Genomic DNA, 22,775 nt, shown 5'->3' on the forward strand with positions numbered 1-22,775 from the left:
AACAGCATCTTCTCTTAATTAAAAAGTCAGGCAGGGCCTCCTGTCGGGAAGCGACATTCCATAAGGAGGGGACACTGGTGGCCACCAGAGAGGCTTCACCCTCCCCTTGATACCATGTCCCCATTTCCTGTGGGCTCCGCATCTCACCCCCTCTCCACGTGCAACCCCCAACCCTGCAGGCAGGGCTTATAAACATGCAGGAACTCCATCGAGGCCTCTTTTCCACTGGGGGGCCTGGAATAGGCGTCCCCACCTCCCAGCTGAGGGACAGCACTTTGAAAACTCTCAAGAGTTTATACACATGTGAGGTCAAAAGCAAGGGCAGAAAGTCAGAGTGGTATTCACACAAGGTTTCCTATCAACCCAGTAGTCTTGCTTCCTTAGCCTAAGAAAAGTTATCAAAAATGCTAAATGCACAAAGATATTAGTTGTAACATAAAATATAAAAAACAGAGATTTCCAGATCTAGTAGCCAGCAACTCTAGGCCAATCACGGTATATTGTGTAGTCATTTAAAAGATGTCTTTTGGAAGGCGGCAGGAATGTGGGAATGTGATTACCTTGTCGTGTTGAGTGAAAGAAGCAGGAATTCCCTATTGCGTGCTGGCTGGTTTCAGCCCTGCCTAGGTATGCATGTGAAGGAGGATCAGAGGGAAGAAGGGAAAATGGAAACAGTTGTGTGCGAGCAGGGGGCTCGGGGGGTGATGCTTTTCTTTCACAAAATGTCCTTTAATGTTCCTAAAGAGCTGTTTTAACAATAAATAAATGCCAGAAAAACAAACCAAACTCTTTTTAGAAAGCAAAGCCAAATGCGAGATCCAAAGTGTTTTCACTCTTCTCAGCTCAGATGTATCCAGTTCCTCGGCCCCTCTTCACCACAGCCATCCCGCGGCCCCAACACAGACCCATGAGGTCACCCAGCTCACTGTGCAAACCAGGCTGGCCCCCCAGCCTGTCTGGGTTGGGATATAAGACCACAGACAGAGCCCAGCTTCATCCTTTCTCCTTCCTTCTGCCTCTTCTCCTATCACATGTTTAGGCTCTTTCAGTTCAAAAGATAGTGGTTTCCATCTATCTCTGCTTGCCACAAGACTCTGGTTAGAGCTTCTACATCCTCCATTTATGAGAGTTCTTTCCCGGCCAAGGATGGCAAATATGTTTGTTCACGGGAGCCAGCTGTGATTGACTGGTCGTGGCTGCCAAAAGTATGAGAAGCAGCATAGAGATAGATTAGTTATGTCTGCCCTGGGCCCTGGATAGATCAGTAGTGGTCTGTATCCCAGGTCTTTTCTATCCCAGAGTAGTCTGGTACTACAAATAGGAGTTTGACATCTGGACTTTCACCTCAACCCTGCCAGTGCATCCCTGCAGAATCTTGGGTACTAAACAACTTTGTTCCATGTAAGGAAGAGTGGGTGTGCCCAGTTCCTTAGGGAGTGTGCTGGTGTGGAAAGAGAATGGACTCTGCAGTCTGATGGGCCCAGGAGAGAATCCTACCTCCATCATTTATTAGCTATTTGACCTTGGAAAATCTATTTAACCTTACTGAGCCCTGGAATTTTCACCTGGTAAATTAGAATGTGTGCAAATATACTGTTGTTATGGGGATTAGAGATAGTGAGTAGGAAGTGCCCAGTCTACCTGCCACCCACTAGCTGTTATCCTGTTCAGAAGGTTTGTTGGTACCATCCAGGCAGGTGGTATGGAAGAGGCCCATGCCAGAATGCCAGTCTGCTGTCCCTGAGACTATATATTTCGTTATAGCTAAATGGCCCACAGGGACTTCCCTAGTGGTTCAGTGGTAAAGAATCTGCCTGCCAATGCAGGAGATGTAAGAGACAAGGGTTCGATCCCTGGGTCGGGGAGATCCCCTGGAGGAGGAAACGGCAACCCACTCCAGTGTTCTTGCCTGGAAAATCTCATGGAGAGAGGAGCCTAGTGAGCTACAGTCCATGGGTCACAAAGAGTTGGGCATGACTTACCAACTAACAACAACAAATGACCCGCAGTTAAACATCCTCACCTTAACCATGACCTCGTAGGCAGGTAGCACAGGTGCTTGGGACATGGTTAATTGAGAGATAGAGACAAGCAGATTTTTCACTTGGTTATGCTATTTTTATAAGTTAAACACTCTGAATTTTGACCAAACATTAACATTTATTAATTATTCATCACAGTGTATATTTTTAATTGTGTTCAATTTAAAGTAAGATTTAAGAAAAGTAGATACACAGGGCAATTAAGCATCTCACTAATTGTTAATTAATCTCAATCACTGTTCAACACAACCCTGCTTTACCTCCAAACCTGAGTAAAGCTCAGCTTTCTAACTCACCTGGCACCCTGAGGCTTAGGACTTGCTCAGTACTAGTCTCCAGTTCTGGGCTTCCACACCCAGCAAGAGAAGGGAGGCAAAGGCGGATGAGTGTAAACATGCTTGAAGTTGGCATAGCTAGACAATTCCACACTTGATTAAAGCTGACTCTCAAACATAAGCTCGGTTTGCAAATACTATTAGGACACTGTTTCTTCACAGACTTCTAGCTCAGTGACAGCCAATCGACTCACCCATCCACCCATTCCTGTTCTCATCAATATGAGCACATATTCTGGGCTGTGGGATTGGAACACATCAGGTCTGGAAGGTTTCCAGAGGTTATGAATTGTGAATTAGCAGCTTGAAGACCAAATGCAGCTTTGTTTAGCTTGCAGAGTAGTAGTTTAAAAAAAAATTATTTTAATTAGTATCAGCATTTAGAATTCAGAAGATTTTACATGAATTATCCAATTGGAACTTTTCTTGCTTATTTTCAAGATCTGACAGTGGTGTGTCTGCATTCCCTCCCGGCAGTACTTAGTTGGAACTGATAGGCAGTGACTGTATCTTAGGCGCACAAGCAAGCCTTTGGCACTTTGCCACAGTCTCTACCACTCCCTGTTGGGCTACACCTGGCTTTCTTCATTCATTCATTACCTATCTGGCTTCTCATAGGCTCTGGAGTTGGCAGCATCTAATCTTCCTCAACTTCTCTTAGAATAGTGACTAATGATTGAAGGTTGCACCCATCAGAAATCTTAGAGTCTAACAGAAAAGACAAAAAAGAAAAACATGTAAATGGCATCCTTGCATAGAAATGAGAACAATAGCTAACCAAATATTTTAAGAACTTTGAGAGAATTGTGTGTAGGACTCTGGGGTTGTAGTAAATCAAAGCCAACTGCCTGGAGGAGATGCCGTGGAGCTACGATGTACATGCTGTGACCTCTGCTGGAGAACTCTGTGTGCCTTTGGATGTGACGAAGCAGCATTGCTTGCACAACTGCTGACTTCTTGGGAAAGACCCAAGGTGAGGGATGGGGGCGGGGCAGGAAGTAACTCTCCTTGGGAGAGCTGTCCAGAGCTTGTGGGAGGATCTCATGGCCTCTTGCCAGAGTTAGACAAGGGTGATAAGTTCAAGTGGGGCTCTCGATCCTTATCAAAATACAGGTCAGAGCCAGCAGAATCTGATGGACACCCCAGCCCTGACTGATTGCCACCCTGACACCGCAGGGAATGTCTTGATAGAAAACCTCTCCCCATTCCCTGGCCTCGCTGCCCCCATCTGTGCTCCAGCAGCCCAGCCCCTCTGCCCTGTGCCGGAGGCCACTCAGGAAACTGGCGGCCAGAGAACAATGCCTGCCCTTGGCCTCAGTCTGCTGAGTTGGGCCTGCAATCTCCATCAGCAAGACCTATACTGAGATTTCCTCACTCAGGACTTCTTCTTCTGACCCCAACCTGGAAGTGTCCAAGGAAGCAAGAAAATGCGTAATTCATCCCGAGGGTTCAACACTGGTGACTTCATACTATTTCATTCACATGGTGGCCCAGCCCCATCCATCCTGCTCTGCTTATCTCAGCTTACCCTGACCCCTGCCTGTTTGTTCTTTGCAGTTTCCAGGGCTTCAGGGGCTCATCTGGGAGACAGGGCAGCATGGAAATTAGCAGCCTGGGTCCTGGGTCACCAGTCGTGACCCCACACAGGAGACACTACCTCTCTATGCCTCAGTGTTCTCATCTGCAAAATGAGGCTCACAAAGGTATCCATCTTATAATGCCTTTAAGAGCTGAATACGGTCATGTCCATAAAACAAAAGAACAGTGCCTGGAACATGGGAAGAGTTCTCTGTGTTAGCCATACTTGTGGTTGGAATGGAGGAAGGCATCATACCCTTCTGGGATAGGAGGTCATTTTTTCCAAGTTCATAACCATAGTAATTATCATAGCTATCATTTACTATATATGCTTACTCTAAGCCAGGAATAGTGTTAAATTTTTATCTGTATTCTTTCCTTTACTCCTTGAAATCCAACAATGTAGATAATATGATTGGGCTTCCCTGGTGGCTCAGACGGTAAAGAATCTACCTGCCAATGAAGGTCCATCTCTGAGTCAGGAAGATCCCCTGGAGAATGGAATGGCTACCCATTCCAATACTCTTGCATGGAAAATCCTGTGGACAGAGGAGCCTGGCAAACTATAGTCCGTGGAGTCACAAAGAGTCAGACGTGACTGAGCAACTAGGCACACAGATAATATCATTACCCCCATTTTATAGGAAAAGACACTGGGACTCAGAGAGGTTATGCAACTTGCTGAAGGTCACACAGCTAGCAAGTAGCAAAGTTGGAATTTGAACCTGTGACCGTTTGGCTCCAGAGCCCATGCTCTTACCCATGATTCTGGGCAGGAGCCCAGTTGGATAAGTGGAAAGTGCAAGTTGTCAAGGTTCTGTCCCTCTGCTGCTAAATAAAGTAACAATGAAGTTATGAGACCGAGTATGTGTGTGGCTGCCTGTAGTTGCTGCTCAGACAGGCAGTGTCTCGGTGAGGTTAACAATCAGCCTTGAGTGGGGGTGCTTGAGGACCCAACTTTAAGAGAGACGAGAGTGGTCTGAATGACCATGCAATCCTCAGAGGGACTGTTGTTGTTTAGTCTCTCAGTCGTGTCCAACTCTTTTGAGACCTCATGGACTGTAGCCCGCCAGATTTCTCTGTCCATGGGATTTCCCAGCCAAGAATACTGGAGTCGGTAGCCATTTCCTTCTCCATCAAAGGGACTAGAAAGGACTTATTACAGATTTTCATTCTCAGCAGTCTATCTTTCTCGCCCCACCACCAAAGTCTTACTAACTTTTATTTGCTTTCACTTAAGCGATAAATATAGGGGTCAAAAAGGAGAGCTTTAAGGTATAACTGATTCCAAATGCCAGCCTCTTAACAGCTGTGTGACCTGAGATAAATTACTTAACTTCTCTGTGCCTCAAGAGACCCATCTGTAAAATGGAGCAATGAGAGCTGAAACTGCTTGTCAGGGTTGTGGAGGCTAATCTGTGATGTAATGCACAGCTCTGCCACTAAGGACATGGCAGAGCTGCCCTGGCTCTGGCTCTATGACCATAAGCCACTGATGTGACCTCTCTGCCTCAGTTTCCTCCTCTGATGGCTATGGATAATAGTAGTGTCACTTTGCAGGGCTGTTGTGAAGAGTAGATGAGATGATGTAAAACATGCTTGGCTCTTGATGGAGGTTGCTGAGTCCTTACTAAAATATTAGTATTTATAACCATGGTGAGACAAAACTCAGGATACCAGCCCCATAAAGGGTTGTCAATAACTGTGACTTTAATATAAAAAAAGTTCATCCTTGGAAGCTACAGGCCTTGTTGTAAAGACAAAACCCAAGAAACCCATGGCCGCTCCTGGGTCTCCAGGGAGGGGAGCGGGTAATGTCCCATTGTGGGTCTGACCAGGGTCTTGAATCCTCACCGACCCAACCCTCCCCTCCTCCAGCAGTTGCCTGGTGGGGCCTGGCCAGCAGAGCTGTGATGTTTGAGCTGCCCAGAGCAGGGCCTATCACAGGAACATCGGATACTGTGGCCAGATCCAGCGACAGGAAGAAGGTCTGGGGTCAGAGGGGTGATGCATCGGTGGCTTGTCCTCCTGCAGGACCAACATGACAAGCAAAGGGACTAAGAAAGCCCCAGTTCAGGGCTCAAGTGCAGGGGGATAGGAGGAGAGAGGCAGTCAAGGGTCTTGTTAAGACCACTGCCCCTCCCCGGACAGTCAGTGGTCATTGGCGCAAGTCTGCAGGTGAGCGGGCTGCCCAGGGGCTGGAGCCAGAGGGGGAGACCCAAGTTCGCTGGGCAACACTTCTCCTGCCTGAACCCCAGACCCCCGCCCATAAAATGGGGCCACTGGTACCTGCTGCAACCTTTCAGGGCTGTTTTGTGGGTCAAATAAGGAAAGGTAAAACAGGAGCCTTGAGTGGACAGAGGGCTATGTGTCTATGGACAGCCAAGTCCAGGCACATGGCACCCCAGGCAGGAGCTCACTGGGGAGTAGGGACCCAGGTAGGTGGGGGCCTCAAGGGAGAGAGGACAGCATCCCTCCAAGACCTGAAGCAAACCTGATTCTAATCTGGATGAAAGTCAGCGTCCAGCACCTGAAATCAGGGGGAGAGCCGCAGTCTGACTCTGGGGGGCCCCTGGTTTCTGTCTGCAGGAAGGAGTTGTCAGATGCTCAAGTGGAGAGACAGAGTGTCCAGGTGTTACTTGGGGGTGGGGGGGCACCTCCTGAGCTAGAGGAGCCCCCAGGAACAGGGACAGTGTCTGACTTTCATGGTGTCCAGCACAGCAGCCCATAGGCGGCCGGTGCTGAGCAGGTATTTATAATGATAAACACTCATCCTGTGAGCATGCAGGGGACACCCCTCATGTATACAAAGATGCAGTTGTCTTCCCCCTCCTCATACTGCACTCAGTTTCGCTCTCAAACCCCTTCCTCTGCTGAGGGTGAGAGAAATAACCCAGAGAACTCAGCCATGTCCTGCTTAATACTTAGCCTTTGAGGCTCATCGCTTGGTCAGTTCAGGACACCAGCCCTTGCTCTCTCATCCTCCCAGGATTACAGCTGTCATGGTGCTGGGGAGAGGACGCAGATGTGGCCTGTGGACATCTTTGGTCGGAGCCATTGTCCATTCTGCAGGGGCTGATGCTGCCCTCTGTCCCCTGGGTAGAGCCCCTGAAGCCAGGTCCCCACACCCAGCCTCCTCCTCCTTGTCTGTGGCCTCCTGCCAGCCCGCAGCCCTCAGGGCCACTTCCTGGAGCCTCAGGGCTGCTTCCCCATCACTGGGTACGTGGGGGTGGGAGCTGCAGTAGTGGAAGAAGATGTTCCACCCCTCAGCATGCTTGGCTGTGGGCTTCCTCTTTGACTGTACAGACTGACCAACCCCACAACCAGAGCCATCTTCTGGAGGGTTCTTGACCCCAGACACTTACCCTCATCCATTCCCAGCCAGTCCAGGGATTGGCTTCCCTGGAGACACGGGGCTGTGTGAAGAGTGGATGGAGACTAGAATAAAATCGGGGTTCTGTAGGAAGGAGGAAGGGAGAACGAATGTTAGGAGACAAGGAGAGTCTGCTCCCCAGGCACCCCTCCCACACACATCCAGAAATGTGTGCCTCCCCCATCCCACCGCCTCCGCCTGTCCCCAGGCCCTTCCCAAAGAAGATGGGGAGCAAGGTCAAGAAAGGGGGACAACCTCCGTGGGGAAGGGGGGCTGTTGCCAAGGGCAGAAGGGTCCAGGAGCCATCAGAGCTGGCCCCAGGCCCCGTCATGGTGTCTGCAGGAAGATGGCCACTCAAGTTGCCCTCCAGTGGCTCCAGATGTAGCAGCAGTAGGTCATCTGGGGACCTCCTGGGACCAGGACATGAACCAAACTGGAGGGGATCTTACTGGCTCCTGTCCCTTTTCTGCTCACATCTCCCAGTCCCTCTGCCAGTCTTGATAATTGGATGGAGAAAGGGCTGCAACTGATGTTAGTTCCTACCCCTGGCATGAGGTATGGCTGGGGAGTCCAGGGTACCCAGCCTCTCTACTCCGCTGCCCCTCAAGGCTAGCCCAGCCCTCCCTGATTAGTCAGAAAATAATCCCCATGTTTCCCTACTTGATTTCCTGTGTCTCACCCGCCAGATGGCTCTAGTTCCAAGATGACTAATGGATTTCATCTCACGTGCCAGCTTCTGCTGATTAATAGTAGCCACATTGGAAAAAATTATGAAGCCTTTCAAGGCTCGCTGGGGGAAGACTTGCTGTGATTGATTAGCAATGTCTGCCACGAGTGCAGGAATAGAGAGTGTGGTATGTGTGGTTTTAGCTCACTCCTCTCAGGACCTGTTGCTCATCATCAACCTGAGCTGGAAAGGTCTGGAGATGCCTTGTGGCTGACATCATCATGGGACAGATCAGAGGCACAGTGTGCTGGAACATGGTTAACAGTTGGCTCTTGGGTCAGGGTGAGGCTGCTTTGTAGCTTTTGCCAATTTCTGTGGTGTGAATACTCCTACTGTGGTTGATTTCTAGCTGCCAATGTGACATCACTGAATGCAGAGCTGGGATGAGATGAGCATGACCGGCCCTCACAAGACACCATCTGAGTACTTATATATTTTTTTCTAAAAACTGTAAAGCCTGCCACCTCTCAAAGCTCTGCCAGTGGTGGGCTGCTCCAGGAAGGGCACTAGACTGGAACTCAGGATCCCTTGCCAGCCGTGAACCATAGGTAACTTACGTCCTTTCTAAGCCTCAGTTTCCAGATCTGTAAAATGAGAGCTGGGTTGTGGTGAAGCTCAGTGAGCTAAGACACAGGGTTCTTAGCATCAGTTCACTACGCATGGTTCATCAGACATGCTTCCAGGGCACCAAATCCAGATGCTTTGCTCAGAAGTTTGCAGGGACCACCCCTGTAAAGCCAGTATCCCCACTGTGGGGTTGCACAGGAGAAGGGCTTCCTGTTTTCTCTGACATCAGTCTCCAAGGGCAGAGGCTGCCTCATTTCAGTTTCCCTTAATAGGCCATCACACCTGTCACTGACCAAGTTCTCTCGGTAGTTTTTGAGCTACTCGTGTTTCTGTCTTTCAGCACTCCTTAATGCTGAGGTTGCTCCGTCATTCCCGCTCCATGTGTGTGGCTTCTTGGGAGCCTCATGGTCCTGAGAGGCCGTGCCAGGCTGTGTTCATGCCACAGTAGTGTTCTGCAGTCCAGCACGTTGAGGACCAGCTCAGGAATGCATGACTCTGTGACCATGAATACATACCCTCAGGGCCTCAGCTTTTCTATCTGTGGAATGGGAATAATAATAATAGTAGCTACTTTGCTCATTCATTGGGAGGTATGTAAAATTGTTTGCATAGTGTCAGGCACAGAATAATTGCTCAATAAATGACTTGTCATTTGTCCTAGCAAAGTCTTGAGTGGAGGGAGAATGGGCTAACATATAGAAGATCCTCAAAGTTGGCAAACCATAGGTAGAGTGAGGACCAGGGCCTCAACCTAGGAGCACAGGCAGGACTACAGGCATGTGGGAAACCTGGAGACAGGACTTCTTCTGTTAGTCCATGCTGGATTCCTCACTCTTGACGCTTTTGAGATTCGGAGTCGGATAATGGTTTATCATAGGAAACTTCCCTGTACATTGTAGGGTGTTTAATGGTACCCCTGGCCTCTATCCATTAGAAACCAGAAGTGGCCTCCCAGTAGTAACAGTCAAAAATGTCTTCAGATATTGCCATCTGTTCCCTAAGGGACAAGATCCACCCCAATTAAGAATCCCTGTTCTAGCAGACAGAGCAAGACAGGCACTGTAGTTAGTCACCCAGGTCCTAGGAGAGCCTGGGATGCAGAGCATCTGTCCTGGCAGGATGGGTGAGTCAGCACGTGGCGGAGACAAGTGGCAGGTGGTCAGCTGCAGGCAGCCTGGCACCAAGCACCAGGCGGCATGGGTTGGGGCTAGGACCCCAGCTGCTAGGAGCCCAGCAGTCAAACAGGATCAGATCACAGCTCATATGATGTTGAACTCGGGCACACTCTGTGGCCCTTTTCTTCTCTATTCAGGATCAGGATTGGATCCAAGGTCTGGATGGGACAGAGCCCTCTATGTTTTGGGAGGGGGGGGAGGGCTGGTAGGAGGAGAGGGCTAGTGAGGAAGGGAGGGGGAGGGGCCTTACCTGCCCAAATTAGAAGGCTGCCCCTTCCAGCCCTTATGACCTCCAGTCTGGAAGGCACAGGCTTCCAGGAAAGAGAGACCAGGTTCAAATCCAGGCTCTGTTACATGGAAATTAAGCCTAAAAAATAACAGATGCTGCCATTTAAGACAGGGAGACCACCTTAGGCAGGTTGCTTAACCTTGAAGCCTCAGGTTCTTCATCTGTGAAATGGGGATAATGCCAAACTCATGTGGTTGTTATAAGGATTGAACATGCTGTTATAAGGGCTGTGTTTAGCAGTATGTCTGCCACATCATAGCCACTCAGTAAATGTTGATTGAGTGAGTGAGTGAATCCTCCTACAGCCTATCTCCCTTAAATCCTTTTGTTCATTTTAGTTCTCTTCTCTGGAATCTCTCCAGCTCTCTGACATAGGAAACTTGATTTCTCAACAGGAGGAAATGAGTTATTCATCTTGTGTCACTAGCACATCAGGCCTGGCAGATATTAGGTGATTAAAAAATGAAGTTTTCCTTCCTCACATGCAAGGACTGTGCCTTATTCATCTTTGTAGAGCCATAGCCAAGCACAGCTTAGGATACACTGCAGGCTTTTGTTAAATGTTTGCTGAGTGAATAAATGAGCATGCTAAAAATGGTTGAAATAAAGGTGTGACACAGAACACAACCCAGGATTCTTTACTGGAGTCCATCCCTACATGTCCCTTCAGGAGGAACATGACTGTCTTGGTTGGAGGCGATCAGCCAATCCCTAGGAAGGGCAAGTGTGGCCTCACTGAGGTGGTGGGTGAGAAAATCGACTACACAGGCCATGAGAGGCAGTGTGGCCTGTTAGGAAGACTCCCAGCTGGGGAGTCAGGAGACCTGGGTTCTGGACCCATCCCTGACACCCATCTACGTGGTGACCCTGCATGACCACTCCCCTCCCTGGGTTCTGTTTCTTCATCTGTACAATGGGGACTTGGCCATGCCTTGGGGTGACTCTTATGGTGCTTGGCCAGGGTGACCAGTCAACTAATGGCCATGTGACTGAACATGGCCAAGTGACCCACCTGGGAGAGCCACCAGTGGCATTGAGGCATGGCTGATTTCGTAAAGCATCAGCTCCCAAGCTGCTTGGGAGCTGCTGGGCATTGAGCATGGCGCTAGTTGAAGCGTGCTCTCTGAAATCCAGAGCTCCGATGGAAGCTAGCAGGGGTGGGACTGCAGGTAGATTTCCCAAGGGGCCCACAGATTTTCCAGGGGGCCCTGGAGGGTTACCCTTAACAAGGGAAAACTGTTAACGATAGGGTCTTTTGTGGTAAGTCCTCTATCCCTCTTCCGGAGAAGGCAATGGCACCCCACTCCAGTACTCTTGCCTGGAAAATCCCATGGAAAATCCCATGGATGGAGGAGCCTGGTGGGCTGCAGTCCATGGAATCGTGAAGAGTCGGACACGACTGAGCGACTTCACTTTCACTTTTCACTTTCACGCATTGGAGAAGGCAATGGCAACCCACTCCAGTGTTCTTGCCTGGAGAATCCCAGGGACGGGGGAGCCTGGTGGGCTGCCGTCTATGGGGTCGCACAGAGTCAGACACGACTGAAGCAACTTAGCAGCAGTAGCTATCCCTCTTCCCCTTCCAAAGGCACAGAATCAATTGAAAAACACAGGCTTTTTCCATCCTGAAGTCTGTGTGAGTGGCAAGTGGGGGAACGCTAGCCTGGTAGAGCTTGACAGAACCACATTCTCTTGCATCAGAAAAGCGACCCATAAAAGAGAGATGAGAGGGTGGAGTCCAGAGAGAGGAGCCAGAGGCTGAACACAGTGGCATCTGGGGGAGAGGACTGAAGAGGTCTGTGGGCGATTTGGGGGTGAGGTGGATGGCTTTTTCCTTTTGACTTTAATTGAAGGATAATTGCTTTACAATAGTGTGTTGGTTTCTGCCATACATCAACACGAATGGGCCATAGGTATATATGGGTTGCTTTTTGAGTGAGAGGCGTGGACGAGGAGACAGGAGCTCCACCGGTTACTAGCAGCTTGACCTTGGGGGGTTTGTGCTGTGCCTCAGTTTTCTTATCTACAAGATAGGTATAACAGAATCTACTCTGTAGTGGAAAACACTTAGAATTGTGCCCAGCATGTCGTGAGGACCACAGCAGTAGGCGCGGCGGTGGTGGTGGTGATATAAAAATCCTTGAAATCAGCAGTGAAGTGAAGTAGCTCAGTCGTGTCTGACTCTTTGCCACCCCATGGACTGTAGCCCACCAGGCTCCTCCATCCATGGAATTTTCCAGGCAAGAGTACTGGAGTGGGGTGCCATTGCCTTCTCCAGGGGGTCTTCCTGACCCAGGGATCGAACCCAGGTCTCCAGCATTGCAGACAGACGCTTTACCATCTGAGCCACCAGTGAAATGAGCAGTAGAATTTATATTACTTGGGAGGACCCAGCAAGCCTCTCCTCTGGGTGGGACCTAAGTGCCAAGTCTCAGGTTGGCTCACCGGCTGCATCTGGTGACAGATGCATGGCTGAGGCCGCTAACAGCAGACAGGGCCATCACCGGGGCTCTGCTGTGTCACCAGGGACGCCGCCCCCGAAGCCTGTGCACTGGGAGCGGGCACAGGGCATCTGCTCTCCATGTGGCTAAAACCATTCCCACATTGCCGTGGGCTGAACTTTGTCACCAGCCTGTTTCTCACGAGGACACTTCCCCGGGCCAGGAGGCACGGGCTTCCCAGCTGGGCTGGGCCCCTCTTGCTGGTGCACTCAGGATATTTTCAGATTCTGGGTGACGTTCCCCTGCCCCTCCATCTAATAGGTCCCAGATGTCCCCCTCCTCCCTCGACCTCCCTCCTTCTTGCTGTTTGAAAGCCTCACTGCCGGCCTGCCTGGGACCTCCTCACCCGGGAACTACCCCTCTCTGTTTCCCTTAATGTGATGGCTTGACAGAGGCCAGGATGAAAGAGGCTGTTTCCTCTGAGGATGGAGAAGCAGGCAGATGAAGGCAGAGAGAAGGAAGCTGGCTTTGGGAACACGAGGAGCCAGGGGAAATATAAGGAGTCTTTATTGGCCAAGCATAAAAGAAGCGACAGGAGTCGCAGCTGTGTTAACGTGGCCAGGTCACTAGGGGCTAGGCAGACGCCCCAGGAATCCCACGGGCCCTGGGCTTTGGTGAATCGTGTTTGCAGAGATGCCTTTCAGTTCTCAATCTCTCGGCTGCTGCTTTTTTCTCTCCCTTACCTCCCTACCCATCCTCCTGCCCCTTTTGCGGAACACTTGAATTTGTAAGGAACATTTGAATTTGTAATTCTTGGCTCTTGGTAATGAGATAGGCCTCTTGCTGAGGCCTGTGGGAGGGAGGAGGCGGGAGGTGGCCACAAGGAGGAGGAAAGAAAGGAGGGAGGCTGAAGGGAGGGTGGGGCCGGGGCACAGAGGTGCGCGGTGAGAAAGAGGGAGTGGGCAGTGGACCTGGGAGGGCAGAAAGCCTGACTCAGAGCTTACCAGAAACCAGGGCAGGCCTGATAGCCATCAGGGGGGAACTCAGGGAAAAACCTCCTTTGGCTCCTGCCTGTTTCCCGTTGCGTTTCGTGGGAGCATGGAGAGACAGCAGGCGTGCTGATGAGCGTGATCTCCAGGTTCTGTCACCCTCTGACCCTTGTCAAAGTGCCTTGGTGCCCAGCACCCCACATTTAGCAGTGCCACCAAGAGCCCAAACTGGAGTGGATCCCTCAGAGCCTGTTTTCTAGGGTGGGCAGCTGGGGTATGGACTGGAAGTTAGGGCCACAGCCCAGCTGCACCTGGGGCCCAGACCTCTGGATTTCTCATCCAGTGATAAAAATACAGAGGTGAAATAAAGGGGGAAGAGATTAGATGGGTGAAAGTGGGCCAGGAAAATGCAAACTTCGGAGACCAGCTGGAAACCCCACGGCTGAAGAATTCTTGGACACTCCTTCTAAGGCAGCCCTTATGACGGTGACACTGACCCTGGCATTTTCTCTCTCTCTTTCAGGGCCTCCTGTAAGTACTCCTGTGAAGTCTGGTCTCCAATGTCCAAAAGACCTTGCTCTCTGCTGGTAACCGGGCCCGGGGTGGGGGGTCTGAGCCCCTTATACTCTGCACTGAAGTCTGCAGGGTCCCCCAGAGGGTTGACATGGCCGTCACTTTGTTTCCCATCCACTTCTGCGCCCCCCAGGGCCAAACAGAGGTTGTGCCCAGGGGAAGCCTGTCCCCGAATATAATCTGAAAGGCTGGCTTGCCCCATTGTTAGCCTGCTCCTTTGTCCTCCAAAGAAGCAAGTGGAGTCAAAGGAGCACCAGGTATAAGAAGAAAGAGGTCATCTCTACTCAGGTCCGGGTCCTTGAAAGATCTCCTGCCCTTTCAGTAAACAGGTCAGTGAGTGTGGACCGCTCCTAGGACATGGTCTTCGCCCCACTGTGTGGGCAGCTCCATCTGGCCAAGTCACTTCAGGCAGGTGGTGGCTGTTGGTGGTGGTATTTTTATGTAAGAGGGTGATGTCAGCAAGTTAGACTGGGAAACAACACAATGTCGAGGCAGCCGGTCGGTCTCCTTCCCCTCGCATTGCCCTAGAGTCCAAGGCAGGGCGGGGGAGCCGAGCCATTTCCAGAGAACCTGAGAAGAGCCCAAGGAGACTGTCTCCCCGAAGTAATGGATCCAGAGAACAGGAGCGTGTCTTCTGAGGACAGCATTTGATACCCCAACAAAAGACCCAGAGATCACGCCCCGAGGAGCTGGGGATTGGAGTTGAAAGGGCCGAGCCCTCTGCATCAGATCTTTCTCAAGGATCCTGAAAGCCTATCACCAGCCCTTCCTCGGAGAAGTCATTTCCATAGCTGTTGTCTTGATCTGAACCGTGGAGAGCAGCCACCCTGTTTGTAATGAGACCATGATGTTCCGTTCCATCCGCGTTCTGAAAGGCACATTGAACCCAGGCTGACGATACCGCCCAGCTTGCTTGTTGCTCACTTAGAGAGAGAGGAAAATCTTGTCATTCCCTGAGAGGAGGAGGGTTGATTTATCATGCATGTTTTGGATGTCAGACCTCAATTCCTGTCATCAATCTTCCAAAATAAACTCTGCATAGGAAACTTCGACGGACCACCTGCTGGAAATGGGCTGCTTTTCCCTTTCTTTTCTGACAAAGCCAGAAAGAGTCCTCACCTCCCCCACTCCAGGGACCTCCCCCATTATACCTGGTCCCCACAGCCAGGCTCCCCAGCTAACCTGAATCAGTGCTGGGTCCCTGCCTGACTTGGGGGCTGTGCTCCCCAGGAATACAGTGTCCTGAGAGCTTCTGCAGGCCTTATCCCACAATGGTCCCCAGCCAGGGAGGTGCTGTCACTGCTGGGGGCTCTGCAGGGTGGGAGCAAATTGGGAGGTGGTTGGGTGGGCTTCCCAGGAGGCACTAGTGGTAAAGAACCCACCTGCCAGTGCAAGAGACATAAGAAACATGGGTTCGATCCCTGGGTCAGGAAGATCCCCTGGAGGAGGACATGGCAACCCACTCCAGTATTCTTGCCTGGAGAATTCCATGCACAGAGCCTAGTGGGCTACAGTCCATGAGATCTCAAAGAGTCAGACACAACTGAAGCGACTTAGATCGTATGCATGCATGGGTGGATATGATCCTCTCCTCCCAATGCCTGCCCACCCAGCCCCCAGCCCCATGGAGTGAGGGACAGGGGCCCAGGTAGCTCTCCTGAATTCTCAACCTGACACAGAAGAGGCCTGAGTCTTCACCCAACCCTGCCTGAAACCACAAGATGAAGAGGAAATTGGAAGCCTACCAGGGTGGAAATCACCCCCTTGCCTGCTCTCTGTGCTTCCCACAAAGGAAGAATGCTACCAGCCAGGGGCAGGGAGAGGGAGATGGCAGTTGATCACAAGGCCGGTCTGCCGCCCTCTGGGTGTTTCTCAGGGCACCTCCTGGGGTAACTCCGGTTCCTGTGGACACACGGACAGTCAGCATCTAGAGAACTCAACCATGGAGGATGGATTTAAGTAGCAGCGGGGATCATCTGGGCGGTCGAAAATAGGTGCCCACAACTGCTGCACCCCCGCTGCCCATGACAGACATTGCTAATGAATTAGGAGGCATCTTAACAGAGTGCTTTACTCAGTCACTACCAGTCTGCTGGAGTCCACACTAGCTGACAGTTGTTGGCCATTCTGGCTCTAGGTTTAAGAGAGAGTGTCTTAATGACGCCAACTGTGAGACTGAAACAGATGACCAAGGGAAGTATATGTGTCTCTTACTTGAGGAAATACAGGATGTTCAGCTGCTAGCCTTGGTTGAAAGTGATGCTTGCTGGAATACTAGCTAACACTTAACTATGTGTTAGACACTGTTGTATTTTTATGGAAGCAGTGTAATAAAGTGATTACAAGCATGGACTCTGGAGCCAAGCTGCCTGGGTCTGAATCCTGCTTCTGCCACTTCTAGCTGTGTGACCTTGGGCAAATTACTTTACCTCTCTGTGCCTCAGTTTCCTCATCTATAGGATGAGAATAGTAATAGTACCTGCCTCATCCAGATGTAAGGAATATATACATAATTATATGTATGGCCTGGAGAAGGAAATGGCAACCCACTCCAATATTCTTGCCTGGAGAATCCCATGGACAGAGGAGCCTGGCAGGTTACAATCCATAGGGTCACAAGAGTCGGACACGACTTAGTGCCATCTTTCTTTCTTATATGTATGGTGTATATGTATACATACATATGTGTGTATATGTATACATATTATACATACCTACATGTGTGTATAATTATGTATATATTTTTCCATGTAAAATATATTAACTCATTTAAACTCTAGAAAGAGAAGGCTTCCCTAGATGATCCCCAAAGATTTCAGGAGGAAATTATTAGTCTTTGCATTTTTATTCATTAATTTACTACTTCATTTTATTTCTATCCCACATTAATCCAAGAAACATTTGGGAGTGACTCATAAACTAGATAAGGAAACAGTGGGTAGGTGTGTGGAGAGCAGAGGCAAGAAAACAAGGGGCATCCAAGCTGATGACCCCACAGCATCCTGTGCAGCCAAGTCACAGGTTCAGCTTGGAGCTTCCTGGTGGACAGAGAAAACGGGAAAGCAGAGCTGTTGCGAGAGTCAGGGATCAGGGAGAGTTAGGTGAAGCACTTCTTTACTTGGTGCCAAGACCCTAGAGAACTTCCCCTGAGTGCAGGTGATATCAGTGGCCAGCACACGAGCAGTTGGACAGAGCCCCTCTGTGCGTCTCCGGGTCAGAGCCCCTGTGTGAGGCTGGGAACCCTCCACAGATGCGCCTGCCTCCTGGGACCAAGGGAGGTGGCCGCCCCTTGTGGGCGCACTCCCTGATGGCATTTAGAAGCGGCGTGAAGAGGGACTGGTTCAGGGCTACAGCTCTGGATCAAGGAGGACACCAGGGCGGCCCCAGGCTGTCTTTGTGGGGCTGGGAAAGAAGGTGGCTGCGTTTCCAGGTTCATTTGTTCACAAGCATGAATTAAGGACCTACTAAAAGCTCAGCACTCCTTGAGGCAATGGGGACACAACCAGGAGCAAAACAGAACGTGCCCTGCCTGCCCTGGAGCTTACCTTTTAGTGCCCCGGGGGTAAAACTCAGCAGAGAGGAGGAGTGGACACTGACCCTCTACCTCTGCAGCCGCTAACCAGCATCCCCTGAGCTTGGTTCTCTGTGGGGGTGTCACTGCTCCCCACCCCGCCTCACGGACATCCTCAGAAACAAGGCCCCAGGAAGGGGGCCTTATTTCTGGCACTGCCTGCATTTGCTCAGCAGCCCTGGGGCAGAGGGACTTGTCTCCAGATGGACACCCTGAGACCTACTCCTGGTGTTGCCGTGGGTTTCTGGGAAGAGTGGGATGTCTGGAAGGAGGAAACACACCTGATGGCTGTGCCTCTGAAAGCAGAGTGGGCCCAGCTGCACACGCCTGCCAGCCAGTCCTCTTCCCTTCTAATGACTGTGGTCCTCAGCGCTGGCTCCCTGCCAGCCCTGTGCCACGTGCTCTACATACATCAGCTCATTCGATCCCAAGAGGTAGAGATTGTTCTCCATTTACAAGATGAGGAAACTGAGGTACAGGGAGGCCAAGCGACTTGCCTGAAGTCACAGACTAGTAAGTGACAGCCAGGCCGGCCGACACCAGAGCCCTGCTCTTAACTGAAGCTTGCTTCTCCCTTACCACGACCCTGTCTCTCCTGACCCCAGGCCTCAGCCATGCCAGGGTGGGGGCTCGGCTCCAGAAGCTGTCTCCAGGTAGTCCTCCCCACCCTCTGCAGGGCGCCCCATGACATCCCACCAGGCAGCTCCTAGAGCAGTTTCTCCACCACCCTCTTGTATCAGATCTATCTGGAAGTTGGAGGCCAGAAGGAAAAATATATGAGTTTTTCAGAAGCTCCTTCGTTCCTGCGCCCACGCCTGTGCATATTACTCTGAGAATAACGATTATGATCAATACTTTGTTGAATGTTTTCCTCTCTTCAATGGGATTCTAGATCCATCATAGGGAGTCTTTAGTCTACACCCAGAATTGTGCTAGGCAAGAGTCCTAGAATTATTCATGTAAAGGGTTTGAGACAGACATGGCTGTGCTCAGTGAAGACAGGCTCCCAGAGCCACATGGGGTGGGGTCCAGCCTCCTGCTCACCCTCAGCGCCAACTCACTGTAGAGAGAGTGGCCTGAAGCCAGTTAGAGGCATCAAAGGAAGGAAGTCCCACTGCTCCCCTCACCATCCCAACGGAGGGGAAGAGGTCCCCCCAGGGAGGCTCCCACCCTCTGTTCCCTGGTCATGGTCCATTGGCGCAGGTGGGGCAGGTCCACCAGAAGTGTCCCAGGCAGACTGGCTCCATCAGAGACGGTGTCTGGCTTCTCCTGTGTGGTAGGACAGGGAGGGCCAAGCCCCAGGCCCTCAGGCCCTTTCCCAGGCCAGGGCCAGACCACATGAGTGGGAACCCTGAGACACAGAGGCTCAGAGAGAGGGGATGTGCTCCTGAGGCCCAGAGCTCCGATGGCCCTTGAGGGAGAGTTATGAAGAGGCATTCTTGTCTTCTGTCCCCTGCACAGGCCCTGGGCCTGGCACACAGAAGGCCTCTGCTAACAGCTTTCCTGAACGAATGAATGAGTGACTGAATGCATGCTACAACTGAAAGGAAGCTTAGTGATTAAGGCCCTGTCTTCATTTTATTTATAAAATAACAGAGGCTCATAGAGCACAAGGGACTCCAAGTTCACACAGCTAGTTGGAACTTTCAGACACTGCAATACCCTGACCTTCCTAAACTTCACTCTTCCTCCTTAATTTCAGGGTCCTGCTGGAAGACCCGGCCTCCCCGTAAGTACCTTTCGTTTCTTTTTCCCTTTGCCTTTCTCTCACAGGCTGTTCCTCACTTCAAGGACAGGAGAGGGTGGGTGGCCACTTTCCACCAGGTGTGTCTGGATGGGAGGCCTCTCTTCAGCATCTCTTACCTACAGCTGAGGGTGAAGCACCTGGGTACCTTTCCTGGGGTCCCAGGCAGGCCAATGACAGCATGCAGCCCCTGCAGGGCTGCACCTGACTTCAGACTGATGGCCCCGTAAAGGGGGGCTGGATGGGAAGGCAGCCCCCTGGCTTACTGGTTATCCTGCCTACCAGCGTCATTAAAGGCCACTGTCCCTGCTTTGTCCCCTGGTAAGAGTAGACTCAAACACTTTATTTCCCCCTCGAGTTACCATTTCTGAGTGCTAGAGAAGCTGGGTCCAGTAACCACGGGGACTTTGGGACAAAAGTAGAAATAGTACTCATAACCATCTCTCACTGAGACCTTAATAGATGCCAGGCACCAAGCTAAATGCTCTTTATACATTTGATTCGTTCACCAACTCAATAAAAGGGGTACTATTACGCCCATTTTATAGATGAGGAAATAGAGAGGGAAAACAGCTGGTCCAATTGTCCAAGCCTCATTTGTAGACCTGTTGAAGGCCCCATGTTATCACACAGCATCCCACACTGCTATTTTCTGTGATCCATACTGGGTATATGAGAACCATCTTTAAAGTCTTCAAAGACATTGCCCTGTAGAGTGTAGCCTGGGGCATCGATGCATGGAGTACTGGATACCACGGGCCCTCAGATGGCTGTTGGCTCAGGAGAGATGCTCTAGCCAGCCAGAGGGCCAAGGTGGGCATTTAGGGGGAGCCAGGGCTGGCACCAGGCTGCCCTCTCTCCCTGCCCCGAAGGCCACATCAATTGGATTCCAGAGCCTCCTGTGCATCTTTCTATCCCAGTTACTCCTCTTTTCAATGTGAATTGTACTATAACCTCTTGACTACACCAGTAACTCCTAGAATTCAAATCTAGCAAGGACTCTCTTAATGAAATACATGTGGGAGAATGTTTAGCTTTGAAAATGAAAACTGTCCCAGCAAGTATGAACCCTGGAGCAAAAGAAGGACAGGGCAATCTGTCCCATGAAATCCAAGGAGGGGGAAAAGTCAGATGGCTGGGGGAACGTGGGCCGACTTTGTTTTTTTTTTCTGACAACGTCCACCTTTAAAAAGCATTTGGGGGCAATTCGCAGAGCAGGGGCCGCCACACAAGAATTTCCAGTCTCCGGCCACTCCGTGCCCGTCCCTAAACCAAGCATTTTATGGCCAGGACTGCAAAGACCATTAGTTTAAAAAAAAAAAAAGAAAGAAATGAAACCAAAACACACATCCTGCAAGATCATTCAAAAGCACAAGAGCAAGTGAGCCATTGGGATGTCACAAGCGATGACCAGTGGGCCTGGCATCCTCAGTGGGAAGGGTCACAGCTACTCTGGGAGTGACCAACAAAAAGATCTGCTGATGCTTGTTGTGAAGTGCAAAAGTGTGAAGTACACACATGTTTATAACAGTCGCTTCCCCGGAACCTTGCTGGGCTCAGTACCTGTAGACGAAGTCTGCACGGCACTCACCAGGTGACAGGCACCCAGAGTTAGATTCCCAGAGCCATCGTCTCTTGACATCCTCTCAGGGAGCTTCAGGGAGCTCATGGATCGTGGTTATGATCCACGCTCATAACCCTTGCTGCAACCCTGCCACTCTTTCCCAAAGTCTGAACACTTTACTGAAGACACCTTCAGTCTTGACAGTATGTGTGTAACAGGAGCCTAATTCAGAGCTGGTTGCGACTCCCTGGTGTGTCCATGTACATCTTAGGATGCTAATTATCCCTCACGGCATTTGCCTAAGTGGCGTCAGCAGACACAGAATCGCTCCAGAAGTGCCCACCCTTCAGATGAACCCACAAACCCAGCTCTTTCCTACCGGGACAAACACCATCTGATTTTCAGCTCCTGTGGCTTTCCATCCTTCCAGGCTCCCAGCAAACCCCAAGCCCTACCCCAGATTTTATGAGTCTGCACATATATGATTGCAAAAAAATATTCTCTACCAAAAGAGGGAAGAATAAAACTTAAAAGCAGATTTCCAGAATGAGGAGATATAACCCCTGGCTGCAAAACAGAGCAGTTCCGTCCGAGCAGCTGAAACTCTTGATGCGGCTGAAGCCGCATGGCGCACTGTTGGTGCCGGGTTGGTGGCGAGGAGGGGAAGGACTGTATTGGTAGTCTTTGCAGACACAGGGCTTGGGGAGGAGCTGGGGACCATGAGCACTGTCCCCCAGCTCTGACAGAGACAGAGCAAGGGTGATGATTCACCCTTCTGTCAGATGGGAGCTGCCATTCACTCTCCCTGCCTTGAAGCTGAGCGTGACAAGGATGCGACCAGTCTGTGGGGCTCAAGGGGCAAGTTCACCCACGATGCCTGGGAATCGTCCCAAGCACCCAGGCAAACCAGATCTTGGGTGTGTCGCTAGCCATGGGGCCCCTCACATGCTGGCCTGGCTCTGGCCACCTCTAATTGTTTCTGCCTCCTTCATCAGGGGGACAAAGGTGCCATTGGGATGCCTGGACGTGTGGTGAGTTGGAGCATCTCTGCCCGATGGGGCAGCCGTTGCTTGCTTCCCTGTGCTGGCATGGCCTACAGACCACCCCACCCCCTAGGAGGCACTCGGACCTCTCGCTTCTCCCCACCCAAGGCTGCTGCAGAAAGGACACTCGAGGAAGAGGGGAATGGTTTATTCCAACCCTTCAGATCTTGCAAAATGGCTTTAACTCTCCAGAGAATTGCCATGGCAAAGGAAAAATCCAAAAATGGCACGAATAAAGGCTCTTTGCCAATCACTACGAAGAACTCCCATCACTCTACGCCCTAACCTCTCCCCCCACCGAGACAGGCAGCACACCCTCAGATTTATAGCTGTTCCTGCAACCATCCTCCAGCAAGAGCAGTGAAAGATGGCAGGAAACACAAACAGAAAGTGTCCTACAGAAACTACAGTGTAGCCAGTGTCTGGAGGCATCTTCCCTAGACAGAGGCTAGTGATGAAGACAGGGCTTCCTTCCAGGCAGTGCCTCCAATCCTCACCAGGAAGGTGGGGGTTAAAACCTTCGTTTCCTGCTGAAAAAATAAGATGGTGAAACAGAAGACATGATAGGGAGCTTGTGTCACAAATGGGAAGGTTAGCACTAGGCTTTGAGGGCCCAGCACCAGGGTTTTTCCTGGTGCTTGGAAAGGCAGCACCTGGTGGCCGCCTAAGGCAGTGATGACCACACACCGGCCTCCCCGCCCCCCCAAGTCTAGGACATGGCCCCAGCTCCTCTCCCCGTCTGACCTCTGAGTCCCCACCAGCTG

At 51.0% G+C, this 22,775-nt stretch overlaps 1 protein-coding gene across 1 annotated transcript in view; it reads left to right on the plus strand.

The window, feature by feature from the left end:
• The window catches only part of COL13A1 (collagen, type XIII, alpha 1), a 153,570-nt gene that overhangs the window by 49,937 nt on the left and 80,858 nt on the right, over positions 1-22,775 (plus strand). The window contains exons 3-5 of the mRNA XM_010852216.1: positions 35-42; positions 19,363-19,389; positions 21,964-21,999. Coding sequence (XP_010850518.1) covers positions 35-42; positions 19,363-19,389; positions 21,964-21,999 — 71 coding nt within the window. The remainder of the gene's footprint in view (positions 1-34; positions 43-19,362; positions 19,390-21,963; positions 22,000-22,775) is intronic.

The sequence above is a fragment of the Bison bison genome, unplaced genomic scaffold, assembly GCF_000754665.1.
Source record: "Bison bison bison isolate TAMUID 2011002044 unplaced genomic scaffold, Bison_UMD1.0 scf7180017864309, whole genome shotgun sequence".
Taxonomy (NCBI): Eukaryota; Metazoa; Chordata; class Mammalia; order Artiodactyla; family Bovidae; genus Bison; species Bison bison.